The sequence below is a fragment of the Orbicella franksi genome, chromosome 3 (assembly GCF_964199315.1).
Source record: "Orbicella franksi chromosome 3, jaOrbFran1.1, whole genome shotgun sequence".
NCBI lineage: Eukaryota > Metazoa > Cnidaria > Anthozoa > Scleractinia > Merulinidae > Orbicella > Orbicella franksi.
Genome location: NC_138147.1, coordinates 18,899,702 through 18,924,946, shown reverse-complemented (window position 1 = coordinate 18,924,946; position 25,245 = coordinate 18,899,702). Strand labels below are relative to the sequence as shown.

General features: G+C 38.0%; 1 protein-coding gene across 1 annotated transcript; it reads left to right on the top strand.

Moving 5' to 3' along the window:
* Positions 1-1,483: 1,483 nt before the first annotated feature.
* On the top strand, positions 1,484-25,185 carry LOC145482614 (protein Wnt-4-like). The gene is made up of 6 exons (XM_081461220.1): positions 1,484-2,244; positions 15,477-15,594; positions 21,237-21,481; positions 21,668-21,948; positions 22,521-23,869; positions 24,067-25,185. The coding sequence occupies exons 2-5, from the start codon at positions 15,506-15,508 to the stop codon at positions 22,986-22,988; spliced, it is 1,083 nt and encodes a 360-aa protein (XP_081317346.1). The 5' UTR covers positions 1,484-2,244; positions 15,477-15,505; the 3' UTR covers positions 22,989-23,869; positions 24,067-25,185.
* Positions 25,186-25,245: the final 60 nt, after the last annotated feature.

Below are 25,245 nucleotides of genomic sequence, written 5' to 3'. Positions count from 1 at the left end.
GGTGATAACAGCCATCAGGCCTGACCGGTGTAGTTCACTGGTGTAGTTCACGTAAAAAAAAGAGGTTCCCCAAAAAAGAAATGTCTGTTTAACCACAACCACACCAGTGGTTCAAAAACATTCCCAAATTCACATCTGGCGTTAAAATTAGTTTATCTTGCCCTCAAAGAACGTTTTTGTCAACAAGAAATAAAATGAAGGTTTTCATCTGCTGAAAATGTGAGTCATTGAATGAGAATTGTTACTATATAGGTGGGGTTTAGTTAATCTACCGCGCGCTCCCATTCGTTGATTTTTGATTGCGAGGCAATGACTAAATCTAAATGTTACTCGGCAGGCTACTGGTTACTTTACAGTAAACTCCAGCTATATAACAAAACACTTAATCACTAGTCCCTTGGCAAACAGCTTAAAAAGTAACGTTAACTGTTTCCCTCGGGACCAGTCTATACGTGATGTGCCGTGAGTCACAACTCCATCCATCCGGGGATATCTCATGTTGAGACAAATAACCCCGTAAACTCGAAATAGCGTTTCTCATGACTTTTGCCATCCATTTCTTACATTTCAAGTATTGAGGGTTTCGGTGCATAAAGGAGATGACCTTAGCTACTCGCATGCTTGAGGAGATAAGCCGTAGGCACGTCGAAAAGGTAGCGGTTAACAAATTGGAGAAAATGTAGACAGATTTTAACCTTGAGCGTGAGAATTACCCGAGCTAGACATTCAGTCATTTATCTATCTTTAGTAATTTTTTTAACTCGAGCTATTTATACTTGAGTGGATGCCCATTCAGTCATTGGTGAAACATTCAAGGAATTTCTCCTTTGTTTGACTCCTCACGCTAAGCATGAACGGGACCCCGCGCGAATGCCGAAAGTTCCCGTCAGCGTTTTGCGCCAAAATCTTGCTTAGGGTCGGCTGCACGCTTCATCTAGTTATAAAAGCGTTTTCATAAACTAGCATCAACAATGATTAAATGTAAGAACTTGTTAATCTGTGTCTAATTGCGATTCTTTTAAACCGATCAAAACCTCGATGTTCATGATTTCCGTGTTCCTGTCTTATAATTTATAACGATCCTTTAACTATTAGTTTTACCCCTACTTGAGGGGATTTCGTTCTTCTTGGTAGCACGATGGCAAAACGAAACATTGCTCAGTTGTTTGATAAATTATCTGAGCAATTTTAATGTTCTGAAGGATCAGAAGTTGTTTTGTCGTGAATGAAAGCGATGCCTCCGTTACCTCACAGCGTTTGCTCGGTTCAAATTCCATCGTACTAGCTGCCTAAATCCGGAAATTCAAACATTTTTAAACTTGCTTTTAAGGACGTAAAATAAGGGTAGCTCTTAAATAAATAAATAAATAAATAATTAATTAATTAATTAAATGATTTGACGCCAAATTTGAGTTGCTTTTTTTATCGAATGCTTTCAGTTGTCAGTCAGTGAAACGAATTTATAAAATGGTTCGACCTACATACTTTTCACTTAATTGAATTCACATATGTCTGGCCAACCGACAGTTGAATAGTGCACCCTGCCGCGAAATACAAGTAAAATTTGGCTGTATTGACTTGAGGGAGGGAGTGTTTATAGTCACTTCAATGGTGCCAAGTGCAAGCTGGGTCACGAAGAGCCTCATCTGGTTCAACAAATGAAAATCATACGGGCATGCGCTGTAATGGAACCTGACAATGAAACAACTTAAACTACTGATGACTTTTACAAGACTGGTGTATTTTCCGAGCTACTTTTGTAGCCGCATGTTTCTCAAATCTTCCAGCAATCAAAAAACGAAGATGCCAAAAAGATTATCGCAGTTAGATAAATTTCACTATCGACTGCCCACCGGGAAATATTGCTGCTAAAATGCGCGTAGGTGATGGGACGAAGAGGATATTCACCATGGGAAGTGCCCAAACCTATTTCCTATCGACCGAGAAAGCGTGTGATCACATTGATTAAGATGTTATCAAGCGTAGCTCGTTGATAAGTCAGGCTGCAGGGTGAAACGGTATTTGTTTATACGACTCTCGCCCAATTCCGTGTAAGTTACACGGATCTGATAAAGAGCAGATATAAAGGTGCAGTCTGCAGAGTGTCAGACGGATTCACGCAACCCAACTTCAACTCCGATCCATCGACACTACTTGTAGAGCTGTAACGAGCAAGATTACCTCACTATTGACCAGGAGATAAAGAGGATAAAACGACAACTGGAAAGCAAGCTTTACAGGCTGGTAAATAGCAATTTCTTCATTTACTATTTCTTCAGTTACTGTCATTGTTTCGTAATATTTCGTTTTCGCGGGTTTTGCAAAGCAGGGAAGTGATGACTTCTAGAAAACCCTCTGAACTATCCGATAGCGAGCTCAGCTCTACATAGATAGATGTGTGCGGCTAAGAACAAATACGGGATTATCCGTTTTTGCCCGCGGGAGAAACACTTCATTTCAAGAGGTGTCAGGCAAGAACATCGTTCGAAGCACGCAAAAATCTTCTTAATCCCCGTCGAAAGTGAAAACCGAGAACACCCGTACGATTTTCGTGGCTGTGTCGTCATTTTCAATGTACCTTTCGTGAAACAATCTCGCGCGTTTTAGCAATGTTGCACGACGTGGAACCATTTCCCCAACTTAGTTGTTGTTTTAAAACAATCGGAAATCGAAGCTTTTAGCAGGGTATTAAATGATTTAGCGCCTCGAATTTCCGTTATCTAATGAGAGTCACTCTTGATTTTACAGTCACTGGAAATTTCTTTCAAAAAACTGCGTTGTTTCAAACAAGCTTGCATAGTAGGAACATTTGATTCATCACTGCCCTTCGATTTTACTTAGTTACCTATTATTTAGGATTTGTCTGATAAACACACAAAAAATTGTATCTTAGATTTAGTTATCGTTTTACGTTTCGACCTCTCTGTGTTTTTACTTTGATTATTTGTGATTGCATTTTTTTTCTGATCTTGATAACTTATATATTTTGAGCCAAATTCCCCATGATGCCTTTCCTAATTAACCAAAAGATTTAAAAACAATTTCCATGTTATTTTAGGAAAGTTTGTGGTCTATTCTCACTGTGTGTCAGTCTGATTTCAAGCTAGCTAAGACTGCCTAACAGTTGGATGTAAATATCAATTTGTTTACTAACGAATTATTAAATATTGCATCATGAGCTGTCCTCGGAACGTTCGTATTTCATAATAACTCCAAACAATTCGCTATAAATACTCACTGTTGTCCTTTGTAATAACAACAACAATTTATTCACACAGGTTGAGAAAAAAAATAACACATGTAATAAAGTAAATAACAGTCAATCGCCGCAGTTCTTGTTTTAAAGAAAATTTATTGTTCTGTATTAAGTGTCTACCGAAAAAACCGCCATCTAAATTGCCTGGTTGCTAGCAATGCATCTGATAAAATTCCCTGTAGGATTCTGAACATTCATGTGCCCTAAATCCAATTGCAACAATACCAATTAATGGATTTTATCAGAAGAGAGAAATATAATAACGTAAAGTTTCACGAACATTTAACTCTTGACCTTTTTCACACTGTGTTGAGTGAACACTTTAATGGGTACGATTATGTTTTGATAATCTCACGAAACGAGCCGAATAATGTTTTCATTTCAGACCAAATGTCCAAGGGCATGTTTATCGAGTCCACTGCACCAGTTCGCGATATCTTGGGTTTTGTTTCGAGATCTTTCCTTCTTTTCGTGTCGTGGGTTATACAAAAGGCCGATACAGAGACAATTATGGGACATGTGTGTCTTATTTATAGTCGACACTGAATTCGACGCCCCCAATCAAAACAAACTTGACAGAACTTGGAAAATTCAATTTAGGCTGCATTGAGGTATTAGATGACGATTGTTTTCGTGGCAGTGTTTGTCATAGCTATATGTTAACCTTATATCATCGAAGGACCTTTCAAGACCTCTAAACACGCGAGACACCAGTTTTACCAAATTCCAAGCGAAAGAAAAGCAGAACTGAGAGTTGTAAGTCTTTGAGTGTATTTTTTCTTTTTCGGAGAACTGACCCCCGTATCGTGAACCTTCGCAATCACTTTAGGTAGAAGCCTGAATTGGATTTCTAGAATCTCTTCTGTGTCATGTATCAGCTAGAGATCCAATTAAAAGGAGTTTCCAACATCTCAATGTTTAACCAAAGTCGAATACTAAGAAACTGTTGAAAAAAGTTTGTCTTTTTCGACGGCACACTTCATGTTGGACAAAGCAACTTGTTTGCTCAATCTGCCATCTACAGAGCATTTATTTGCATATTAATCTGTAGGATCTGAACATGATATGGCTAAACTTACACTAAACTTTATTGAGTTTGCTCGGGCCCAATGATCCACTAGGGCGGTTTTCTTTAACACTGTGCTTCCTTAAATATACCGTTGTTTCGTATTGATCCAGGAATGCAAAACTCGTATTTCCCTAAACAACGTCACACCGTGACATTCATCTGATACCCAGACAGACCAACACATTATTTCTCCCTAAAGGTCATCACATTGCATACGAGCAGACATGAAGGTTCAGAGAATAAGGTGTATCATCAGCTAGGAAAAAAACGACTGGTTTTACGTCCTAACCAAACTTCAGGGCAATGATGTTGACAATAGAAATGTGGTATTCAGTAATCAATTAATCTTTCGAGCTTAGTCTAATGTAAATCCTCAGTATAAAGAAGACGTGATACTTTTAAATTTAAACCGGAGATATCTTTGGTTTTCCTGGGCTGGGCAATTTAATCCTGGTGTTGGTTTGCATTCTTTCAGAAAATCGGCACATAAGGTAATTTAAAAAGAGACTTTCTCTTATAACTATTCCCTTCAGCACAGTGCGAAGCTATGTCTTGCCCACTCAGTTGTTTTTCTAATAAAAATAGAAAACCAATCAACTGAAACAACATTTTACTGAAGAATGTGATTGATAATTCGCAGCTTTTCACGCAACCACCAACTTAAATAGAACAATACAGGAGAACTAGCCCAAAAAGGCCCTTCCCAGTTATGTTTCTGAATCTCTTTAAGCTAACTTCATATGGCTAATAAAAGTTAGCCCACGAAGTTTCTTCAAAGTTTTAGACATTTCACATTCTACATTTTAGCTAGCTCAGGCACTATGGCAGTGTAGAAAAAATTCAGAAGTTATGATTGTGAAAGACTAATACTTGTCGACTTCCTAAGAGGTAAATTATTTACTTCCAATCTATCACTATTCTTAATTTTCATTCACAAGTACGTTGTTATAGTTTTGCATCATTCGTCACTAGTTAACGATTTTCAGGCTCCAACGTTAGAACTTCAATCTGCCTGATTCACAGATACCTTGTTATTGTGGACATTTCACTTGGCGACTAAATTGTGTATCTAAATGGGATGGATATATTAACAATGAAGGAGGCTTGTGTCTCACTGAGTGATTCATAGCCAACTCGCCCAAACTAGACTTTTTTTACTATGGAAACTAAGGTTAAAGTAAACCTCTTCAGATCTTAATCTTCAGCTCGAACTATGTCATATTGAAGTTTCAGTTCAGTATCAACGAAAAATATTTTCATGGTGTAAGCTGTAACGATTCGGAGTATACTATACTGGCTGTTGTTCTCTACTTGGTACATGCAATCAGTGTTCACGCTACAAGTCACTTCTACCAAAAGGTGGCTCGAGAGGAATGCAGAGCCACTTTCGTTTTGCAGGCTGCATTTTAACAATAAAAAGCAACAACTTGGCTTACACTGCGCCATAAAATAGACTTACTTCAGATAAAAGAATGGGAGCAAAAGCCTTTTGACATAACATGTTTCACATCAAGAGTCATCGCTAGTTATCTCGCTTGGAGCTTAAGCCATAAGATGCCACTGAGAATTCATGTCAAAACAATACCTGTGATGTTGTGAAAAAAAATCCAGGGAAATTTCTAGTATTTCAAACACACTTGTGAAATCTGAATAACATCCTCAGTAATGTCTGAGAATCAATTAAATTTAGACGTTTTCACAAAGACCATTCCAAGACAAGAATGATACAGCACCTGAAGTCGAGACATCAGTTCCGGTGTCGAGACTTGATAGCCCAAGCTGTTGTGCAGATATATCGCTAAATATCTAACGGGTTATTTGTTGTGAACGAACTCCTTAAATAACTAACGGCTTTAGCATTTTGGGCAATGACGCATGAACATTCCTTTGAGTGATTACCGATTATTAGTGGGTTTTTTTTTTTTTTTGCATATATTGACATAAATTGTAAAATGCCCACTAAGTTATCAACAGGTTTGAGCTGAGTTTTTATTGATCCAAGTTCAGATTTTTTAAACAACAGATTTTCAAATCATTGTTAGAATTTCAAGAAAAAAAAAATCTTTTTTGCATAGGAGCAGGAAATTTCAATGTTGCGTGGACGAGAATAACTGAAACATCCGTTTCGTTAATCTCTGCGAATGTTTAGTTTCGAAAGACTGTAGAAAAAAAAAAACGTGAGCTTACACGTGAAAATTAACTTTTCTTCCAAGGATATTAAATTACAATTATCATTCTTGGCAAGCGTCTTTCCTGTTCGATAGAAAAACTGTGTAGAAATTACTGGAAATCGCGTGTGTGTAATGGAATTTTGCTGGATTATTTTACGACTTGAAAATTCAAAAGTCAGCTTGAAAGACTATCTCCAGTCAGTTTAAAGTTCATATATACGCCTTTATTTCCGGCTTAAAAGCTATTTGGCTGCCTGCATTTTTCTTTACGGCCATAAAAGCACCACGAACATTTAATTACTTTAAACATCACGAGGCGCTGCCACTTAAAAATATAGTGTTTACCAAATAAAGAAGAAGTACTTTAAGTTGAGCGGAGAGAGCAGTATTAATTTCGATTCCTTTCCGAATTAATTGGTCTGAAAGGGCGGAAAATTGATAGAGAATCATTCAGTGTCATAAGGACGTGCTTGAAGTCCCCATTATTTTTAAATATATTCCACAGAATTAGACAAGCTAAAATATCAAGCACCGCTCATTAGCGGCCACACATAGCAGGTAAGAAATATGCAGGTAGTCTGATAAGGATCAAATTGTCCTAAAACGGGTATATGTTTGCCTTGATGTTTGCAAATCTGTCAAGTATATTGCTCAAGTATTAATTTACTAAACAATTTATCTCAAAATCCATGCAATTATGAAATTGAAAAGGTCAAAACAGTAAATTTAAGCCGATTAATTTAACACAAGTTAGCCCTACTCCAAGGATGGTAAACTACCTTAAAGACCTCCCAAGGGTAAGTTAGGCTCCGGTTAAATTTGCATCCAGTTAGTGTACAAGGCGAAGGTTCATCGATGATATATATCGCATGGTTGTTTTATGAGTTACAGATGTTGTACACATAGACCTCACAGGTAAGTCCACATACTTGGCGCAGTATCTTTTATTGTTGCATTGTCACGTAAAAAAAAAAAATATATATATATATATATATAAAGCTGCCTTCTAGTCTTTGTTTGCTTCTTAGCATAGAATTGGTTTAACCCATTGAAAGTTTATATACTTAAGATCAGTTGTACTTATCAACAATGGGTTTTTTGTTTCCTTTCCATTAACATGTTTCCTCGGTTTGAGATGAGCCATCCTGCGGTTGTCCTGTTTCCGCCTTACAATTCTAACAGTGGATTTTAGAATAGCAAAGATCATTTCACAATGAACTCCTCTTCGTGTTTCAATTGTAAGCAGATAAAAAGTGTTATTTTACTTTTTGTTCCTACTTTTTTTAACCGCACTGAATCCTATCGGCTTCAATGAGATGACATAAGCCGATAAGTGACCTAAAGAATCTCTCCATAAAGTTGAAACGAGCTGAAGAAGAAGAAGAGTTGCACGTATTACACTTGTTACAAGTTAAGCAAAGTAACTTTCGTATTTTATTGCGTTTTGCTTAGTTGTTTATTTATTGTGCATCAGAATCGAAAGTGAATCTAACAGTCGTTCTTGTAAAACCTATTTAAACTAACTTTATGGCTCAGCTTTTTAAATAAGATCACTGAAGAAGATCTTGTTAACCACGCCAAAAATCCCGTGAAGTTGGCTACAATTCAGCCGCTATGTCCCTTATAATTAGCTTGTAAATTATATCAGTTTAAGTCCTTCGATTTACGTAATTCCTTGGTAAAATCGCATTTTCTGATTTGACAATGGAAATGCTTGCACGCGTACATGTTTGTTGTGGTCCTTATCACGAGCAATAAGGTAAATTATTGTCGAGTTGATGGTTTTTGAGGTGAATTTCCTCCCCCTCAGCGGTCTTTTTGAACGATTCATTTGTATCAAGCGACTGACGTTCGCGGCAACAATAAGAAAGAAACTTTTAGTGAAAAACGATTTAACAAGAAAGAGTTAACATGTAATTTAAAGTACTTCCTTCCGAGCAACAAAGCACATTGCATAAAATTTTATTGTTTTCACCAATGTGTTAATCTAGGTGTTTGTGGTTAGCCAATTCTAAAGGAGCCGAAGAACGCCAGAACAGTGGAGGCAATAACAACTTTTTGAAACATTGCGAACTCTTAAACTTCTCGGAAACCTATCAGTTGTTATTTTCCAGTTTTCTTGGTTTGCACTGCATTGACCTGCTGTAGCAAATATTAGGAAAATTACTTCTTATTCGTGTATGCCTTTGCTTTTGTAAATGTACATTTATTGTACTCTTATATTGGGAAAAAAGGACTAGTCTCGGACACGTTTTTCGATCCTTGTTCAAAGTTTACCCCTTTAACCTCTTCTTGAGTACTGCTTTGTTTTTCCTTTTTGAATAGCATGTCATGCGCACAGGAATTAATAAATATCTCCTCTTCTGAATTTCTGGTCTTTAATCTGTCGGTTCTCTTTTATGCCGGTTGTTGATGTCTCTGGAAATAACAGGAAGTTCATTATTGGGTAATCCCTGGCGCTATGTGTAGATTGCTGTAATGTTATAAGCGTTTCATATATCGTCGATTGTATCTTAAGAGATCTGCACTTTTCATTTTGACACCACTTGTATGTGAAGAGCTGCAGCTAAAGAGCTCCGATCACTCTTGATCGCAAGAGCGCTTAAAGTCTTTTTGCCAGACGATTGGTTGGCTAGGAAATCCTCGCGGTCCTAATTAGTCAAGGTAAGCATGTGTTTTACTGGAGTTAGTCCAGAACTAATACTTAACGTTTTTATTTGGTTGCTCTTTTTGGCCAAACAACCCTAATAAGAGCCGTGCTTAGCGTCACTTCTCTAGCACGTCTTTCTCCTTCAAACCATACTCCAGAGATCACAGAAACAAATAAGTAAGCTTAAGACAGGAAATATCTTGTTATGAATTAACCCGACGATAAATACTATGGCCACTTTACTCTGCAAAAGATTGATTTTACAATAGATGTAATATATCATACGCGAGAGACAGTGTTTCATCGGGATATCCAAACACCGAGAAGAGAGTTGAAAATAAGACGCGCAGCGGAGTATTTTTTACGAAATTCGAGGTGATTTTATAGTCGATGAAACACTGTCTCGAGTATTTGATATATCTTCTCAGTCGAAACAAGAACTAAGTAGTAAATGGACAAGTAAAATCGTCAAAATCTATGCCAATTAAGACCGGGTATCTAAACTTCCTTCACGGTTGTGATTTTCCTTGTTTTAACTTGATGAATTATTAATGAGTTTGAAAAGTTTGTGATGAAATCTTTTACCGTGAAAGAATTTGCCATCAGAATTTGTCAGTTGCAGTCAACAGCCATTGATTAGTACACGTCAGAAAAATGAGACTTTGCGAAATGATTGATGCCTAGCAGTCTGAGTCAGGACATTTTTTTTTCCATTTTCGCAAACGTTAGGAACCGGTTATCCAACATCCGCTGTAAAAAAAAATTCAATTAATTTGTACCAAACCCTTATAATTTCACGGTTAAAGTCTACGCGCATACCTAGTCGATGCCTAGGGCCCCATTTATGTGGTCTCGGGTACCCGAGACAACCCTTCCCCCGAGGCAGCTTTAACGAGCGTTTATATGTGAAAACGTAGTCCCTGTAGGCCGAGTCAAAGTTGACCCCGCTCGATTATTCATAAATAACCCTTATTGAATAATCAAATGTGCAAATATTCCTCTTTGAGTTTCCCTCGGTCATTCGATCACAGTGGGTTTTGCCGAGTTAATTTTCTCTTCTTTGATACAAATTTCTGCTTTTAAACCTAAATCTAGGCATTACGTGACACTCGCCACGCCGATTAGACGAACCAAACTGTTTTATACATGAAGAAAAGTTGTCTCGCCTGCCAGGGTTATTCTAGCTGCCAAGGCGAGAACCCGAGTTGTCTCGCTCCCCGAAGCGGGTTCGCGATCCTCATGTAAACGGTTGTTTGAGTTTTGCAAAGAAATAAGTTAAAGGTCACCTCGGCCAGGGTAACTCGGGGAAAGGGTTGTCTCGGCTAACCGAGACCATATAAATGGGGCCTAAGATTCCACGTGGACCATTTCGAGAAGTGGGCAATCGGTGGACTCACGAACGTTTTATGTTTCCCCTTCGCACTATGTACTTTCCCCTGACCTACAGTTATGTACAACTATGAAAAAAAAGCATGTACTAACTCTGAAAAAAAGCATTTCCTGCGCCTCAGCTTGTGTTCCTACCCTTTTTGTGTGATATGGGACAGGATTGTAGAACAAAAAGCCGCAATTTATCGCGGACTTGGGATCGTTTTCGTCTGATCAACATCAGTTAAACTCGGTGAATCTTTCAGTATAAATCGAGTTTTAAAGGCGTATAGCATTGACACTAATTTGCAGTATTTTATTATCTTCTCTGTTGTTCTTAAATAAAGCGATTGTCGATTAAAAAACGTACACCTAGGAAGACTTAACTTATAATGCTGCCTGTACCTAATAAAGTCCGGCCATGCATTGAAAGAAAATCCTCTACCGGTGCAGTGCATACCGGCGATTATTTAAATTGTGTTGAAGGCTTTAGCCATGCATGGTGCCAATAAGTATCATATCAAATGGTAAAGGACATTCTGAAATGCTAAAAAGCACCCAAATCGCATTACTTCACAGGAAAGCAATTTCCAACGTTCAAAAAGTTGTGTCAGCAGTGGCTGAACGTAAAAGTGAAAAATAAAGGAAGATTGACCCTGCCAAATTTTCAACTCAATATTCTATCCCCTAAAATTGATCTAAACTGACTGCGCATGTGTATGGTTCATATTATATCATATAAACGTGACACTGACCACAAGTAAGGGTAATTGGCGCGCGCAAAGAGGTCCCATATTTTCTCCGCGGGAAACACATGAATAAAAGGCGAAAAGCACCAGTTATTCTAAATGGACGCTGATGAATGTTTGCTTAATTTTGTTGAAAAAGGAAAAAACTCACTTTGAAATGAGGAAAATGCCGGGGAGGCAAAATACACGCAATCAATCTGAATATGTCACGACAAACCGCGACGTACTTTTCCTGAAGAGAAGTTTGCTAATGCGAGAAGAAATCGCTATAAGGCTGTGGTCGGGCTTGAAATAACTTCAGTAACGCACGATTAAGCAGGAGGTCCCATATAAATCCGTGTCATATGGAAAAAAAACTCACTAAAACGAGTGTTCCTATTTACGGACTTGATGATTTCCCAGACCTATTTAATCTGTTTGCTAAATTTAGGCCGGGCTTAAACGTTGAACTTGCCATGAGCCAATATTAGCCGATTCAAGTTAACAAAAGTAGGCCCGCTAATTCATGCGTAGACGTTATAAGCTGGACTCTACTCAGTAACAGTCTCACTGAACTGATTTAAACGCCGAACTTGTCATGTACATATTTCAAGGTGTTAGCCGGCTCGACCCAAGAAAAGTTTGGTGTCTGAACTGTTCCAGTTTCGACTTCTATGAACATATACAGCGCCGGTTAAACACCAACATTCATTATTCAACCTGCGTTCAAAGGTTTAATATTTCCGTTGTTCTTCCGTGTACGTGCGAGACTATTGATGACATATTTCTAAATTTCCTTTTTTGATATGGCGATAATAAATCCTTAATATCGCTCGTTATCGACAATTTGTTCTTTTCCTCTGTTCGTTGAGGAACGAACAGAGGACAACACTCCTCATTCAACTTGCGTTCAAAGGATTGACATTTCCGTTGTTCTTCCGTGTACGTGCAAGACTATTGATGACATATTTTTAAATTTACTTTTTTTGATATGGCGATAATATCGACAATTTGTTCTTTTCCTCTGTTCGTTGATAACAGAGTGTTAATTCTGTGGTTTATCAGCAATTTACAGTTTTCCTATTCTATCCGCGTCCGCGCATTTTAAAGTTAACACTTCCCTTATGGGTGTCCGTCCCTTCCCCTTTGGGTGCGATGTAAAAATTTCTTATGTCATGCCGATCGGGAATTGCGCCTCAGTCTTCTCTGCGCTAATAACGTGAGTTTGTGCGCAGCTGGTGGGCATTTCCTCTAACCACTTCTGGAATATCATGGTCATCGTGACGCTCTGTGTCTTGATAAAAAGCGAACTCGAAATCGAGGCTCGATTTCGAGTTCGCCTTTTATCGAATGTAAACACGACGTAGTCATGTGACGCAGGACAACAAGGCTAGTCACAGGTTAATTTAAAACGCATCTTACACTTTGCAATAAATTATTACTGATACGGTGAACAATATTTTTTTTGGCTCTATCACTAAAGCGAAACGTCCTTTACATTTCAAGGAATTCTGTAACTTTTAGCTAGTTGAAAATCCAGAACCCCGCACTCTGTTTTCAAAAACACCCGTGCCCAAGATCCCAACGATGGAAAATATATAGACCTCTGGTACAATAATCAGTCTAAATGAAAGTGCAGTTTGCGCTACAGGTTTAGTAATATGATAATAACAGCACCAATTTGCGGCAGCAGTAATATTCTTCATTTTCTTGTTTATTCTACTCTGCCGCAATTCTTGCCCGGTTGTCAAGTGATAAAATAATATTTTCTCGCACGTGAGAACCAATAGCGAAGCGCGCGAGGGACGTCATAACTTAGACAAACAAAACGGAATGGTGGAAGATTTGACGCTTTTTCAAGCGCGTAAGCAGGTGTCACTAAAACAATTTTTAAAACGAAAATTTGGCGTTCATTTTCCTCCTATTTCTCTCAGAACACGCTTATGTTTCCTGACTCTCGCGGGGTTCCAATAATTTGCATTCTATTTTTAGACTTCGCGCGCTTGGTTATTAGAAGTTCGTGTTGGGCATTACGTAACTTCTACAATTCGCGCCTTTTTTACGTGGCTCTACTGTTACTGCGGAAGTTCAAGACTTCAAAGACAGGGCTTTGCGATTTAACTGCGCATTTAATAGATCGTTTTTTGTTTGTTTACAGGAACCACAATTTGCAAGACCGATATATGAGATTAGATATGTGAATCTATGCTTAAAATTCTATCCTGTAAAGAAAATTTGATACAGCAATATATTTCTATAACCGTCTTTTATTACACTTCTATTGTCCGTGTTCTTTTAGATAAGAGCTTAATTATTAACTTATTTCAGAAGGCTTAAGGAAAATGTTTGGAATAGTTTTATTTTGTTGAACTTAATTTCACCAGATGTTTAACATATTTCTTGTTGTATTCAAAGAAAAACGTGCTGGAAAACTCAATACTAAGTAACCGCAAGAATTAAGAACTTATGAAAATGATGACTTAGAGCGGATCTACCGACATTAAACTCTCTGAACAAAAATAATTACGAAAAAGACGGAAGTCTTAGAAAACCGCTATAAAAATGGAATTGCTATCAACTTGCTTAGCTTTTCCGGTCTGTTAATTGTTTATTTACATAATGCGCACTGTGAGTTCGTAGTAATTACAGCAGTTAAGACCGTATTATTGTTTACAAACACGAACATTCCATAAAACACTTTATTGATGTATAATAAGTCAGATACCAAGATTATCATACAGCGGGTTCACTAGCAAGCACAAAAGCACGATATTAACTGCTTAATAGAGGTTCTTCTTATTAAAAATCCCAAATAGATCTTAGTTCCCATCATCGCTTTTTATAAGAATGATATGTTTGGGTTTGTCTGGGTGTGATATCCCATGGGACGCGAAGGCGTTATAATCAACTGATGCGGGCTTACAATGAAATCGAGCTGAAAACAAGTCAATAAAAACTCGCGCGAGCAGACACAAAGTACCTCAAGAGTGAAGCGAGTTACAATAGAGGAACACCTAAGATTTAAACCTTAGCAGCTTTGCACTAAGATAGGATACAAATTCTTCTCAGTTTAACTTTTCTCCTGTGTTCCAGGCAGCTTTCTTAATTGAGAAGCTAGTACAGAGGTATTTGAACTCCCTAAAACTTCTATCAAAAGAGGGTCGGACGATGATTGGATATACAGGGACAACAAAGTAATTGAAGTTCGCTTTAGCTAGTGCGGTACTGAGAAATGGATATCCCATAACAAAACTGTATTTCATAATAGTCTGGAAAAGAGTAATGTTGACCGTGTGAAATTACAATCCCAAAATTACGTTTACAACAAGATCGTTTGCGGTTTGTTTCGTCTTCTTTTTCCTTAAAGAATATCACAAAAAAAACAAAACAAAAAAAAAATCTCTTAACTTTTCAAAGTTGTTTTGCACCTGTTGAAGATTTTTCCTTCAAGTAACATTAAAATGATGCGAGTTAACCTGTTTGTCGTAGTTTTAATGTGCACTCCTGATCAGCGCTGTCAAACACGCAAGATAAGCCGACAAAGTGCGAAATCACTTATTATCGGCTTAATCTCTATTGAAAAGGGTCTGAGCCCTTCATAAACAATTTAGGTCAATAACTTATTTGCACGGGTAAATAAAACATTGATACCGTGCAAATACAATTTGGAATATGTGCAACATCATCTGAAAGACGCTGGTGTGTCTTTTTTTACTGTTTCTCCTTTGCTTTCAGTCAAACCAGTCTGCGTATTCCCGTTTAACCATGAGATAATTATCATATATTTTTGTCATGACTTGACAACTTTTTATTGTCCTTGAAAACAAAAACAATATTGTTAAAACGATACGACAACGAAGTGACAAATCAGCAATTATTTATTAACGCTGCTCTGAACTTTGACTCGTTAGAGCAACCTGTTGTTAGTTCTGAAGTCGTTCCTTCACTTTCCATTCCCAAAGAAAACACATTCAAAACGTTTCGTCATGTTGCTCCAGTTGCGTTCCAGAAATATCGCCTTGACGCATGCAAATGTTTCTTTTCAATTAAGCTGCCTTCATCCCAATAACAGAAATTCATTGAGTTACAGTGCCGTCATTTCTGTCTACTTTATCAGGTGTTATAAGGCGGCAACACTTTGACAAGACCCGCCTAGGGGATTTTATAAGGAGGCCAGATTTTTCTTTTGTTCCACAAATTCTCGTGATAAACCTTTATTATTCTACTCTGGCAGATAAAGAGACCGCTCGCATAGCAGCTAAGATGGCAATTTTCAAGATGGTACCACTTTTCCACTTCTTGGTGGCGCTGGAATTTTTCTTCATCTCTCCTGTCACATCAAGTCAATGGCTGTAAGTAGCAACCCATTTTCTTGTAATTGAAATCAGTTGAAAATTGCTTGAAAGCGTTGTTTTCGAGTTTTCAGTGTTTGCTGTGTTGTGTTGTCTGGTTTGCTACCGTCGGCAAAGGTATCATGCATGCATAATTATTTTTTACACACATCGCAAAGACTTTGCTGCTTGTTCCTCCATCGTCACACAGCTTACGGGCTTACTGATGCAACGAAGTGATTCGCGCCTTGTAGTTTCAAGTATTCTGTTTGCTGAAATGTTCTAGGTTGTTTACTCCTTTGCAACATATTTTATTGCACCAGAAGCAGATTAAAAAATCGTTTGTCAACAATTCTTGAATCGCAGCAAAAAACAGCACTCCATTTAAATAGAATGAAGATCTCTATTAGACAATATTCTCGAAATAAGAGATTCTTTTTAATTATTTCCAGTCCGTAAATTCCTCTTTCATTAAATCTTGCAACGTTGGGATAGTTCATATAAATTATTTTTCGTCTGGAACTTTCATCTGCTAATTAATTCTTGTTGATGACTTCGTGCCTGGACGAGGCATTTTTAACGAGGGATTGCCTCAGCGAAACCTCAAGACTGCTAGCTGAGAACAAATTTAAATAATTTGAAAGATAATTTTCCAGATTATCGCTTAAAATGGCAACTTGTGGATTAAGAATGGAAAAATTAGAACGAGAAACAGACCGCAAAAGTAATACAATGTATCGAGAAGCCAGTTTTCCAGCTCTCAACATTTTCTTACAATTAAACTGCGCGCCCAGTTTGCAGTCAGTAGCCGACAGGTGCAATTTATTGGCGACGTAAATCAAAGTACGTACAAGCATCCCTGGAATTTCCGATACAGCTGAACAACTGTCTCGACGCGAACACAACTGGAAGGAGGCAGGACTGTCTCACTGGTCCTGGGTTCTCTGTAACTGACATCTCATTTAATAAGGCGAACGCTTCTGTAAAGCTGAAGGCTGGAGTCACTTCGGAAGATGTCCAGAGAGTTCATTGTATTCTGTATTCTATGTCTGTTTATATGTGTTGATAAGCTAAGGTTATACTGTATGGATCCGGGGGTACTCCCATATAAAAAGGACGGGGGTGCTCGTCGTACTTCTTGGGGTTGAAAAAGCAGTTTTGGTACCTCTTAGGGTGTTAAGTCTGGAACTTTGGTGGTACTTTTTAGGACAATGAGCCCAAAACATATGACAGCAGATAATGTGTTATGTAAGAATTAATACCTCTTAGGGGAGAAATCAATCTCAAGCCACGCCCACAAAACAAGATCTTGGTACCTTGGGGTTCTTTTCAAAATTTGCGACTAGCACCCCCTCTCTTCTTATATGGAAGCCTTTCCTCCTTCCCCCACCCCCTCCCCCCGCCCCCGGGGTATGGATCAGTGACACGTCCTTGTGCATATTATCGAGCACTTTTTTTAGTGGTTAAAAAGATCACTTCTTGCCGTGATTTAATCACAGAAAATTATATTAAACAACTACTTCCTTATGAGAAAGACTGAATCTTTTCTGTGCACGTGGCTATTTCATGTGTGTTTTTGGGGAGCGGGAGCAATAGATCTTTTTAGCTTGGGCGCTTTGTTGCCCCATTTCAGACCATGTGATTACATTCTTGAGAATTCTTGCTTTCACATTTTCAAATAGCAGAGCGTATATGTAAACAATAGCCATCTTTTCGAATATTTATCCGCGGACATTATCTGTTCTGAGAAGCGAATAGTTTACCGAGAGCGTAGCTCGAGGAAAACTGTGTGCTTTGAGGAACAGATAATGCCCAAGGACAAATATCCGACCATATTTTAGCGCCAAATTGGGGCTATTGTGTTTGGTAACCTTCAAATCGTTTTCGCAACACGCTCAATTTTGAAAATTGGGGAATATCACTAGGATATCACTAGCTTTAGCTTGGGCATATTCAGTCACGTGACGCGTTTAGACCAATCGCGCGCCAGCGAAAATAGTTGATGGATTATAAGGATGAATATATTTTAGATGATTATAAGAAGAATTCTCTAGAGTATATCACGTGGTATGTAATGGAAAACAAACCGCTCGAGCTAAAGAGATCTATTACTCTATTCTTCAACCGCTGTTTTCGAGAAAATTGTGCATGCGCTAGGGCCTGTTGAAATCATGAATTTTCGGACTTGTTCTTATGGTCAGTCTTCTTTCTGCCACCAGGAAAAAAATATAGAAACATGAAATGATTTATTTGTAGTATGATATTTCTAAAACTGAAAACTAACAATAACAACAAGATACTGCGAGCGCTATGTTTGGTTGGAACCCAGTGCCCTGAAAGCTCAAAAATGTTTTCAAATGTTTGTTTTACAGAGGTAATGGCAGTTCGGAATACCAGCTATGAATGGGCCCTACAGCCCTTCTCATTCTCCCGCGGTAGTGGCAAGAAACCATAACGAGGTTTTTATGTAATAGGGCTTCCTAATTGAAGTATAGCATTTCTTTTTACGGTGGCTTGAAACATTCCCCAGCACTTTCCAAAACTTTGATTTTGACAAGTGACCTTGAAATTTCAAAAATTTAAAGTGGCTCTGAACCCCATGTGATTGTTTCTTTTGTTTGAGCGGCATACCGGGAAAAGAACTTTGAGCTAAGTGCATTATATATATATATATATATATATATATATATATATATATATATATATATATAAAACGGTTATAAAATGCCTCAAGCCAACAAAGAATGCCACTGCGTCAGGAGGATCAATGAAGATTCACAGTCCAAGCCTCACCGCAAAAATGAATTTAAAAACGTTTGATAAAGCAAGGACGGACAACTTCTGACGGTAAAAAAAGTTAAAAAGTTAAAAATTTAATAGAAAAACGTTTCGGTCTTAGACCTTCATCAGTTACAAGAGAAAAAGGACGAAAACTAAGTTTAAATACGGTTACAGTGTGGGAGATTACGTAACGAAATGAAAAATACAATATTGTGCTATTAATACATCGTGATTAATACAATACAGGAAGAAAATGCAAAACGAGAAATACAATGCTGTACTATAAATTGCGTCATACAGGGTGATAATTAATAGACCAAACGAAAAGAATACAATACTGTGCATAAATTACATTATAGAGCGTGATAATTGCAGAACTAGGTTAAATTCAACCTAAAAACTAAAAGAGTTAAAATAGATAAAACGGACTCTTGCAATGCGGTAAATATAAGAAGAAACCTACGTTTACGCTGGACAAGGTTAATAACAAAATCCCAAAATCGAGGCCTTTGGAGCATTAAAGGGTTGACAAACAACAAAATCCCTGGAGGGGCCCTTAAACAATAAGCTGTAATAAGATCCCAGGCAGGGCCTTTGAGCATACCTAACACCCAAAAAGCTGACAAAATCCAAGGAAGGGCCTTTGAACTGCCTTATGGCGCGAACGCATATTTACACAAGAGAAGGTTAATTATAACAAATTCTGTTTTTGGAGTGAAATTCTTTTCTTTTATTTAAGCCATGGGGAGCCAAAGAGAACAGTTGAGCACTCCAATAAGCCTCTTTCGTAATTAAAAACCTATCGATCTCGTCTGAGTCATTAGGGGCCTGCACCTGATCAATGCATTGGAATTCAAAATCATCCAAGGAGTGTGGAATTTTATTGAAATGTACTGCTACCTCACAAGTGGTTTTGTTTGTGAGCATAGCAGACTTGTGGTTACGAAACCTAACCCGAAAATCGGTGGTAGTTGATCCTATGTACTGTAAACGACATTTCTTGCAGGAAACTAAATAGATCACGTTTTTAGAATCACAAGAAAGCCTTGAATGAATGGTGTATTTTCTGCCCGTTTTAAAACTTAGAAATGATTTAGATTCAACAAAGAAATTTCGACAGAGATCGCATCTATTTCTTTCACATTTAAAGCAGCCATTGTTTGGCTGAATTGTTTGTCCCTCATCGGCGGTTTTAAAACGAGATGGTGCTAATAATTCTTTCAGGTTTTTTGTTCTACGAAAAGATGGTATGATAGAGCCTTGAGGGAAAAGTTCTTTCAATTTAGGGTTGGATTGCAAAATCAACAAATGCTTTCTAATTATGCTACTCACATTAGGCAAATTAACCAAAGCCTCCACCATTTCTAGGAATGATTTACTACGGCAACGCGGAAAACAATCGAAGAAATTATTTCCATTTGTTCTCACATTTAATCCTAATTTGCCTAATGTGAGTAGCATAATTAGAAAGCATTTGTTGATTTTGCAATCCAACCCTAAATTGAAAGAACTTTTCCCTCAAGGCTCTATCATACCATCTTTTCGTAGAACAAAAAACCTGAAAGAATTATTAGCACCATCTCGTTTTAAAACCGCCGATGAGGGACAAACAATTCAGCCAAACAATGGCTGCTTTAAATGTGAAAGAAATAGATGCGATCTCTGTCGAAATTTCTTTGTTGAATCTAAATCATTTCTAAGTTTTAAAACGGGCAGAAAATACACCATTCATTCAAGGCTTTCTTGTGATTCTAAAAAAGTGATCTATTTAGTTTCCTGCAAGAAATGTCGTTTACAGTACATAGGATCAACTACCACCGATTTTCGGGTTAGGTTTCGTAACCACAAGTCTGCTATGCTCACAAACAAAACCACTTGTGAGGTAGCAGTACATTTCAATAAAATTCCACACTCCTTGGATGATTTTGAATTCCAATGCATTGATCAGGTGCAGGCCCCTAATGACTCAGACGAGATCGATAGGTTTTTAATTACGAAAGAGGCTTATTGGAGTGCTCAACTGTTCTCTTTGGCTCCCCATGGCTTAAATAAAAGAAAAGAATTTCACTCCAAAAACAGAATTTGTTATAATTAACCTTCTCTTGTGTAAATATGCGTTCGCGCCATAAGGCAGTTCAAAGGCCCTTCCTTGGATTTTGTCAGCTTTTTGGGTGTTAGGTATGCTCAAAGGCCCTGCCTGGGATCTTATTACAGCTTATTGTTTAAGGGCCCCTCCAGGGATTTTGTTGTTTGTCAACCCTTTAATGCTCCAAAGGCCTCGATTTTGGGATTTTGTTATTAACCTTGTCCAGCGTAAACGTAGGTTTCTTCTTATATTTACCGCATTGCAAGAGTCCGTTTTATCTATTTTAACTCTTTTAGTTTTTAGGTTGAATTTAACCTAGTTCTGCAATTATCACGCTCTATAATGTAATTTATGCACAGTATTGTATTCTTTTCGTTTGGTCTATTAATTATCACCCTGTATGACGCAATTTATAGTACAGCATTGTATTTCTCGTTTTGCATTTTCTTCCTGTATTGTATTAATCACGATGTATTAATAGCACAATATTGTATTTTTCATTTCGTTACGTAATCTCCCACACTGTAACCGTATTTAAACTTAGTTTTCGTCCTTTTTCTCTTGTAACTGATGAAGGTCTAAGACCGAAACGTTTTTCTATTAAATTTTTAACTTTTTAACTTTTTTTACCGTCAGAAGTTGTCCGTCCTTGCTTTATCAAACGTTTATATATATATATATATATATATATATATATATATATATATATATATATATATATATATGCAAATTGCCATTTGCAACAAGTCTGCGATTATATAATATGCATGATGTATCTATCTGTTAATATTCACAGATCTCTAGCACTCAGCAGCTCTGTAAACAGCTTCAATACTAAAGGAAGCTGCGATGAAGTCGGCGCACATCTGAACAACAGACAGGTTCAAGTCTGTAAGAGGTACATTGACGTCATGAACAGTGTGAAGTTTGGAGCTTCCATTGCAGTGGAGGAGTGTCAGCATCAGTTTCGTTACAGGAGATGGAACTGTACTACCGTGCAGTTTGAGAAATCCCCTGTCTTTGGAAATTCTGCAAACGGAGGTGAGGGACAGCTTCAATCCCCTTTAGCTTCCGATCTCAAAATTCAATTGTTCGAATTCTAATTAACGGTTACTACAGATTGATTTTAATGTTCACTGCTACTCCCGAAAGATGAAGAAAAATCAAACCTTTGGCAAGTCAAATGATCCAGATTTCCGTTATATGTGTGCTTTTTTTCCCCTGTAGGAACCAGGGAAGCTGCATTTGTTCATTCCATTTCGTCAGCCGGTGTAGCATATGCTGTGACGCGCTCATGCAGCGAGGGAAAACTGGGACGAAAATGTGGCTGTGACCAGAACTACAATGGAATGTCTGACGAGGGATTCAAGTGGGCGGGTTGTAGTGATGATATCCAATATGGCATCGATTTTTCCAAGAAATTTGTGGATGCAAGAGAACGTGGACGAAAAGAGGAGAATCCTGCTCGAGTTCTGATGAATTTACATAACAACGGCGCAGGGAGAAGGGTGAGTTGTACTGAACAGTTCTTTACGTGCTTTGAATTTAACTTTTCGTATTTCCGAAATTTGAGAGCGAGTATGGTAGGTTGGTAAGTCGTCAGTAACATAAACAGATTGTACAGACTTTAATCAGTTTAATCAGTTTAATCAGTCAGTTTAATCAGTCTCTTCTTCGCCTTAAGCGCTTCAGGGGAGAGGAAGAAGAGAGTGTTCTGATTTACTAATTGTTAGAACTAAATAAATTTTCATTTCATTTTCCAAACGAAAACAGTCTATTTCAGATCCTCTGTCAGTCAGACAGACAGACAGACAGACAGTCAGTCGGTCGGTCGGTCAGTCAGTCAGTTAGTAAGTTAGTAGTCAGTCAGTCAGTCAGTCAGTCAGACAGCCAGACAGTCAGTCAAATAGTAACTTAATTTGACAATTAGTTTTTATTTGTTGTGCTTTTATTAATTGAATCGCAGAAGTAATTGCAGAAATAATCGTAGTTAGTCTATTCGCATTTGCCTCAATCATCAATTACAAATTACATTTTCTCTCATATAGTTTTGTTTGTTTGTGCATCACAATTTCAACAGGCCATTAAACAGTTCATGAAACTTCAGTGCAAATGCCATGGTGTGTCAGGGTCATGTAACGTTAAAACCTGCTGGCGTTCACTACCGAATTTCAGACTGGTAGGAGATCACATCAAGGAAAAATTCGACGGAGCTACCGAAGTGGAGGTCAAACTTATTGGATCAAGAATGGTTCTAGTTCCCAAAAATCCTAAGTACAAGCCACACACCATTGCGGACTTGGTGTACATTGATGGGTCGCCGGATTTTTGTGCGGCAAATCCCAATACTGGCTCCCTGGGGACCCAGGGAAGGTTTTGTAATCGCACTTCTCAAGCTATAGATGGATGTGAATTAATGTGCTGCAATCGAGGGTACACCACCAAAGTGGAACCCAGATCTGAGCGTTGTGACTGCAAGTTCTACTGGTGCTGTTACGTCAAGTGTCGCCAGTGCCCGAGGCGGGTTGAGGTTAGCATCTGCAAGTAAGATGCCGTCTTACATTCAGCCCCGACATTCAGTAAAACTATTTCTGCCTTCAAGAGAGACGAACGTGTTGTAATATACATGTATGTAGTAGCAGTCAGTTTTCTGACCTTAACAATACTCTGACTTGTAGTTACACTTCCTTCAATGTTATTCAAGGGAACAAATGTTTCTTCTTCGTCAATCCACCTAGCTGTCGACTCCATGCTCGAGTTGACTTATTCAGACTACATAACTCCTCGAGGGAGGTACAAAACCTAGTGGCACACGTACCTCCTGCCTAAATTGAATTTGTATCAGCGTCAGTAGTGATCTCGAATCCTAACTAGTAGCAACACACACTGCCGCTCTGCTGATTAACACACTTGGTACGAGCTCTCTTTTTGAAGGTGAGGGTAACGTTTGAGACTGAGTATTGAAAGGAAATGGGGGCGCTTTTAGAAAGGCCCCAATTGTAGTGGACAAAAGTTCATCTAAATTATTCCGGTAACATTCAGTACTAATCAGTTAAAGTATTATTGTCGAGGAAGAAAAAGTAAGCCCAAGAAAAACGGTTTTGTTTTGCTGGCCGGATCAACTTTAATAACGTGTGTTGTTTAAAGGGGGTTGTTAAAGAAATATCACAACGCATGCATTGGCCACGGGAAGAAATCTTGGGCAAGTCTCATGCCGCAGTTGCTTATTGTCCCCAGTGACGATACAAAAGCCCCTGCGAGATGATACTCGCCTCAGATTTCTTTTTGTTTTTAAAGTGGCGAATTTGGTGAGTTATGTGAGCGCGCGAAACGTTTTTAAAACAAGATATGAGTGTAAGGAGAACATAGCAAGTGTTCTCAAACATCACGACAAATGCTTACTTGGCACAAAGTTATAAGAAGGACTTCGTTTATTAGTTCCTTTATACAATGTCCAAGAAATTGCGTGCTCAAACTTCTGACTTACTGGATGCAGTATATTCAATCAAGCAAACGCGTGACGCGTGACGTGCGTAACGTGAGGTGGGTGAAATAAGGTACTTGCTTTCTGGCGATGAACTCGAACTGGCAATCGTAGGGCCCAATTCCTTGAGCATTTCATAAAGTACCAGATCATAGTGAATTAAAAGCACATAAATATAGTCCATATTTATTAAGCCAAGTTGCCGCACTTACTCAAACGTAAGTTTAGATGCTCTCAGTTTATATAACCGTCTAGTGTTACAGTTATATGGTTGCCACAGAAGTAATATACTCTTGGTCGTTGCAAAGGTTTATCTTAGCTGAACACTTGGTACAGTACTCAATTATGTGACAAGGTATATACTACTTAATGAGTTTAATAAGTTTGTAAGCGAAATGTATTTGTTGCTTATGCAGATGTGTCTGTGAACTACAGAAAAGCAACTGTGTTTACTTTTAACACTGAGCCAGAACTGTAGGCTGATATTGTAAATATTATTGTAGAACATTTCACGGCAGTTTACGTCAATACAATGTGAATTCTTACAAAACACTGTGTGCCTTATTTACTGGTAGTTTTCCAAACGAACCATAATTTGTTCATTCCGTAACAGAATGCAGCTCTCTTATTTTCTCTTACTCCTTGCATAATATTATATAACAATTATTTAATTCCAAAAGATTGTTATGCTGTGGGATCTTTTGAAGACATCGTCCCAAGCTCCGTAATATTTATACAATATTTCAATGGCCAAAGTGACACACAAATTTTAGTTCCGATTGTGTCCCCTTTCGACTTAAAAATTTTGGAAGACCAAGAGCTTAAGACAAGGCAATTGTTGGTCACAAAGAGGAAAGGGATAACCATTTCGGTTGCCGAACTCGATCTAATCGATTGAGTTAGATTGGTTTTGATTTGTTTGATTGACTTCGATTTGTTCGGAAATCGAACTTTCACAAAGTCCGGTGTTCGATTTCAATTGATTGCTGAACTCAATCGAACCTAATCCACGGACTGAGTACGATCTGCGAACGTTCGATCGACTATGCCGGGAGTTATCAACCCTGTTTAGACAGGGATTTACCTTGATCTTCTGCGATCGTGGGAAAGCATGCATAATGATAATGAAACTCAAAAATCTTTTCTCTCGCGTTGAAAATATGGAATGGACACGCCATATCACGTGATAACGTCATGTTATCCGAACAGCCGCCATCTTAATCCGCCATGTTGGATTAAAAACAAAAATGCTGAAAGCCCAAAAACGGAAAAAAAGGTAAAAATAACTGTATCAAAGAAAAATTTTGTTAAAGAAATAAGT

Coding starts and splice junctions, on each gene's coding strand:
- LOC145482614 (XM_081461220.1), top strand. CDS start 15,506: ATGGCAATTTTCAAGATGGTACCACTTTTCCACTTCTTGGTGGCGCTG. Junction 15,595..21,236: donor GTCACATCAAGTCAATGGCT/GTAAGTAGCAAC, acceptor TAATATTCACAG/ATCTCTAGCACTCAGCAGCT. Junction 21,949..22,520: donor ACAACGGCGCAGGGAGAAGG/GTGAGTTGTACT, acceptor CAATTTCAACAG/GCCATTAAACAGTTCATGAA.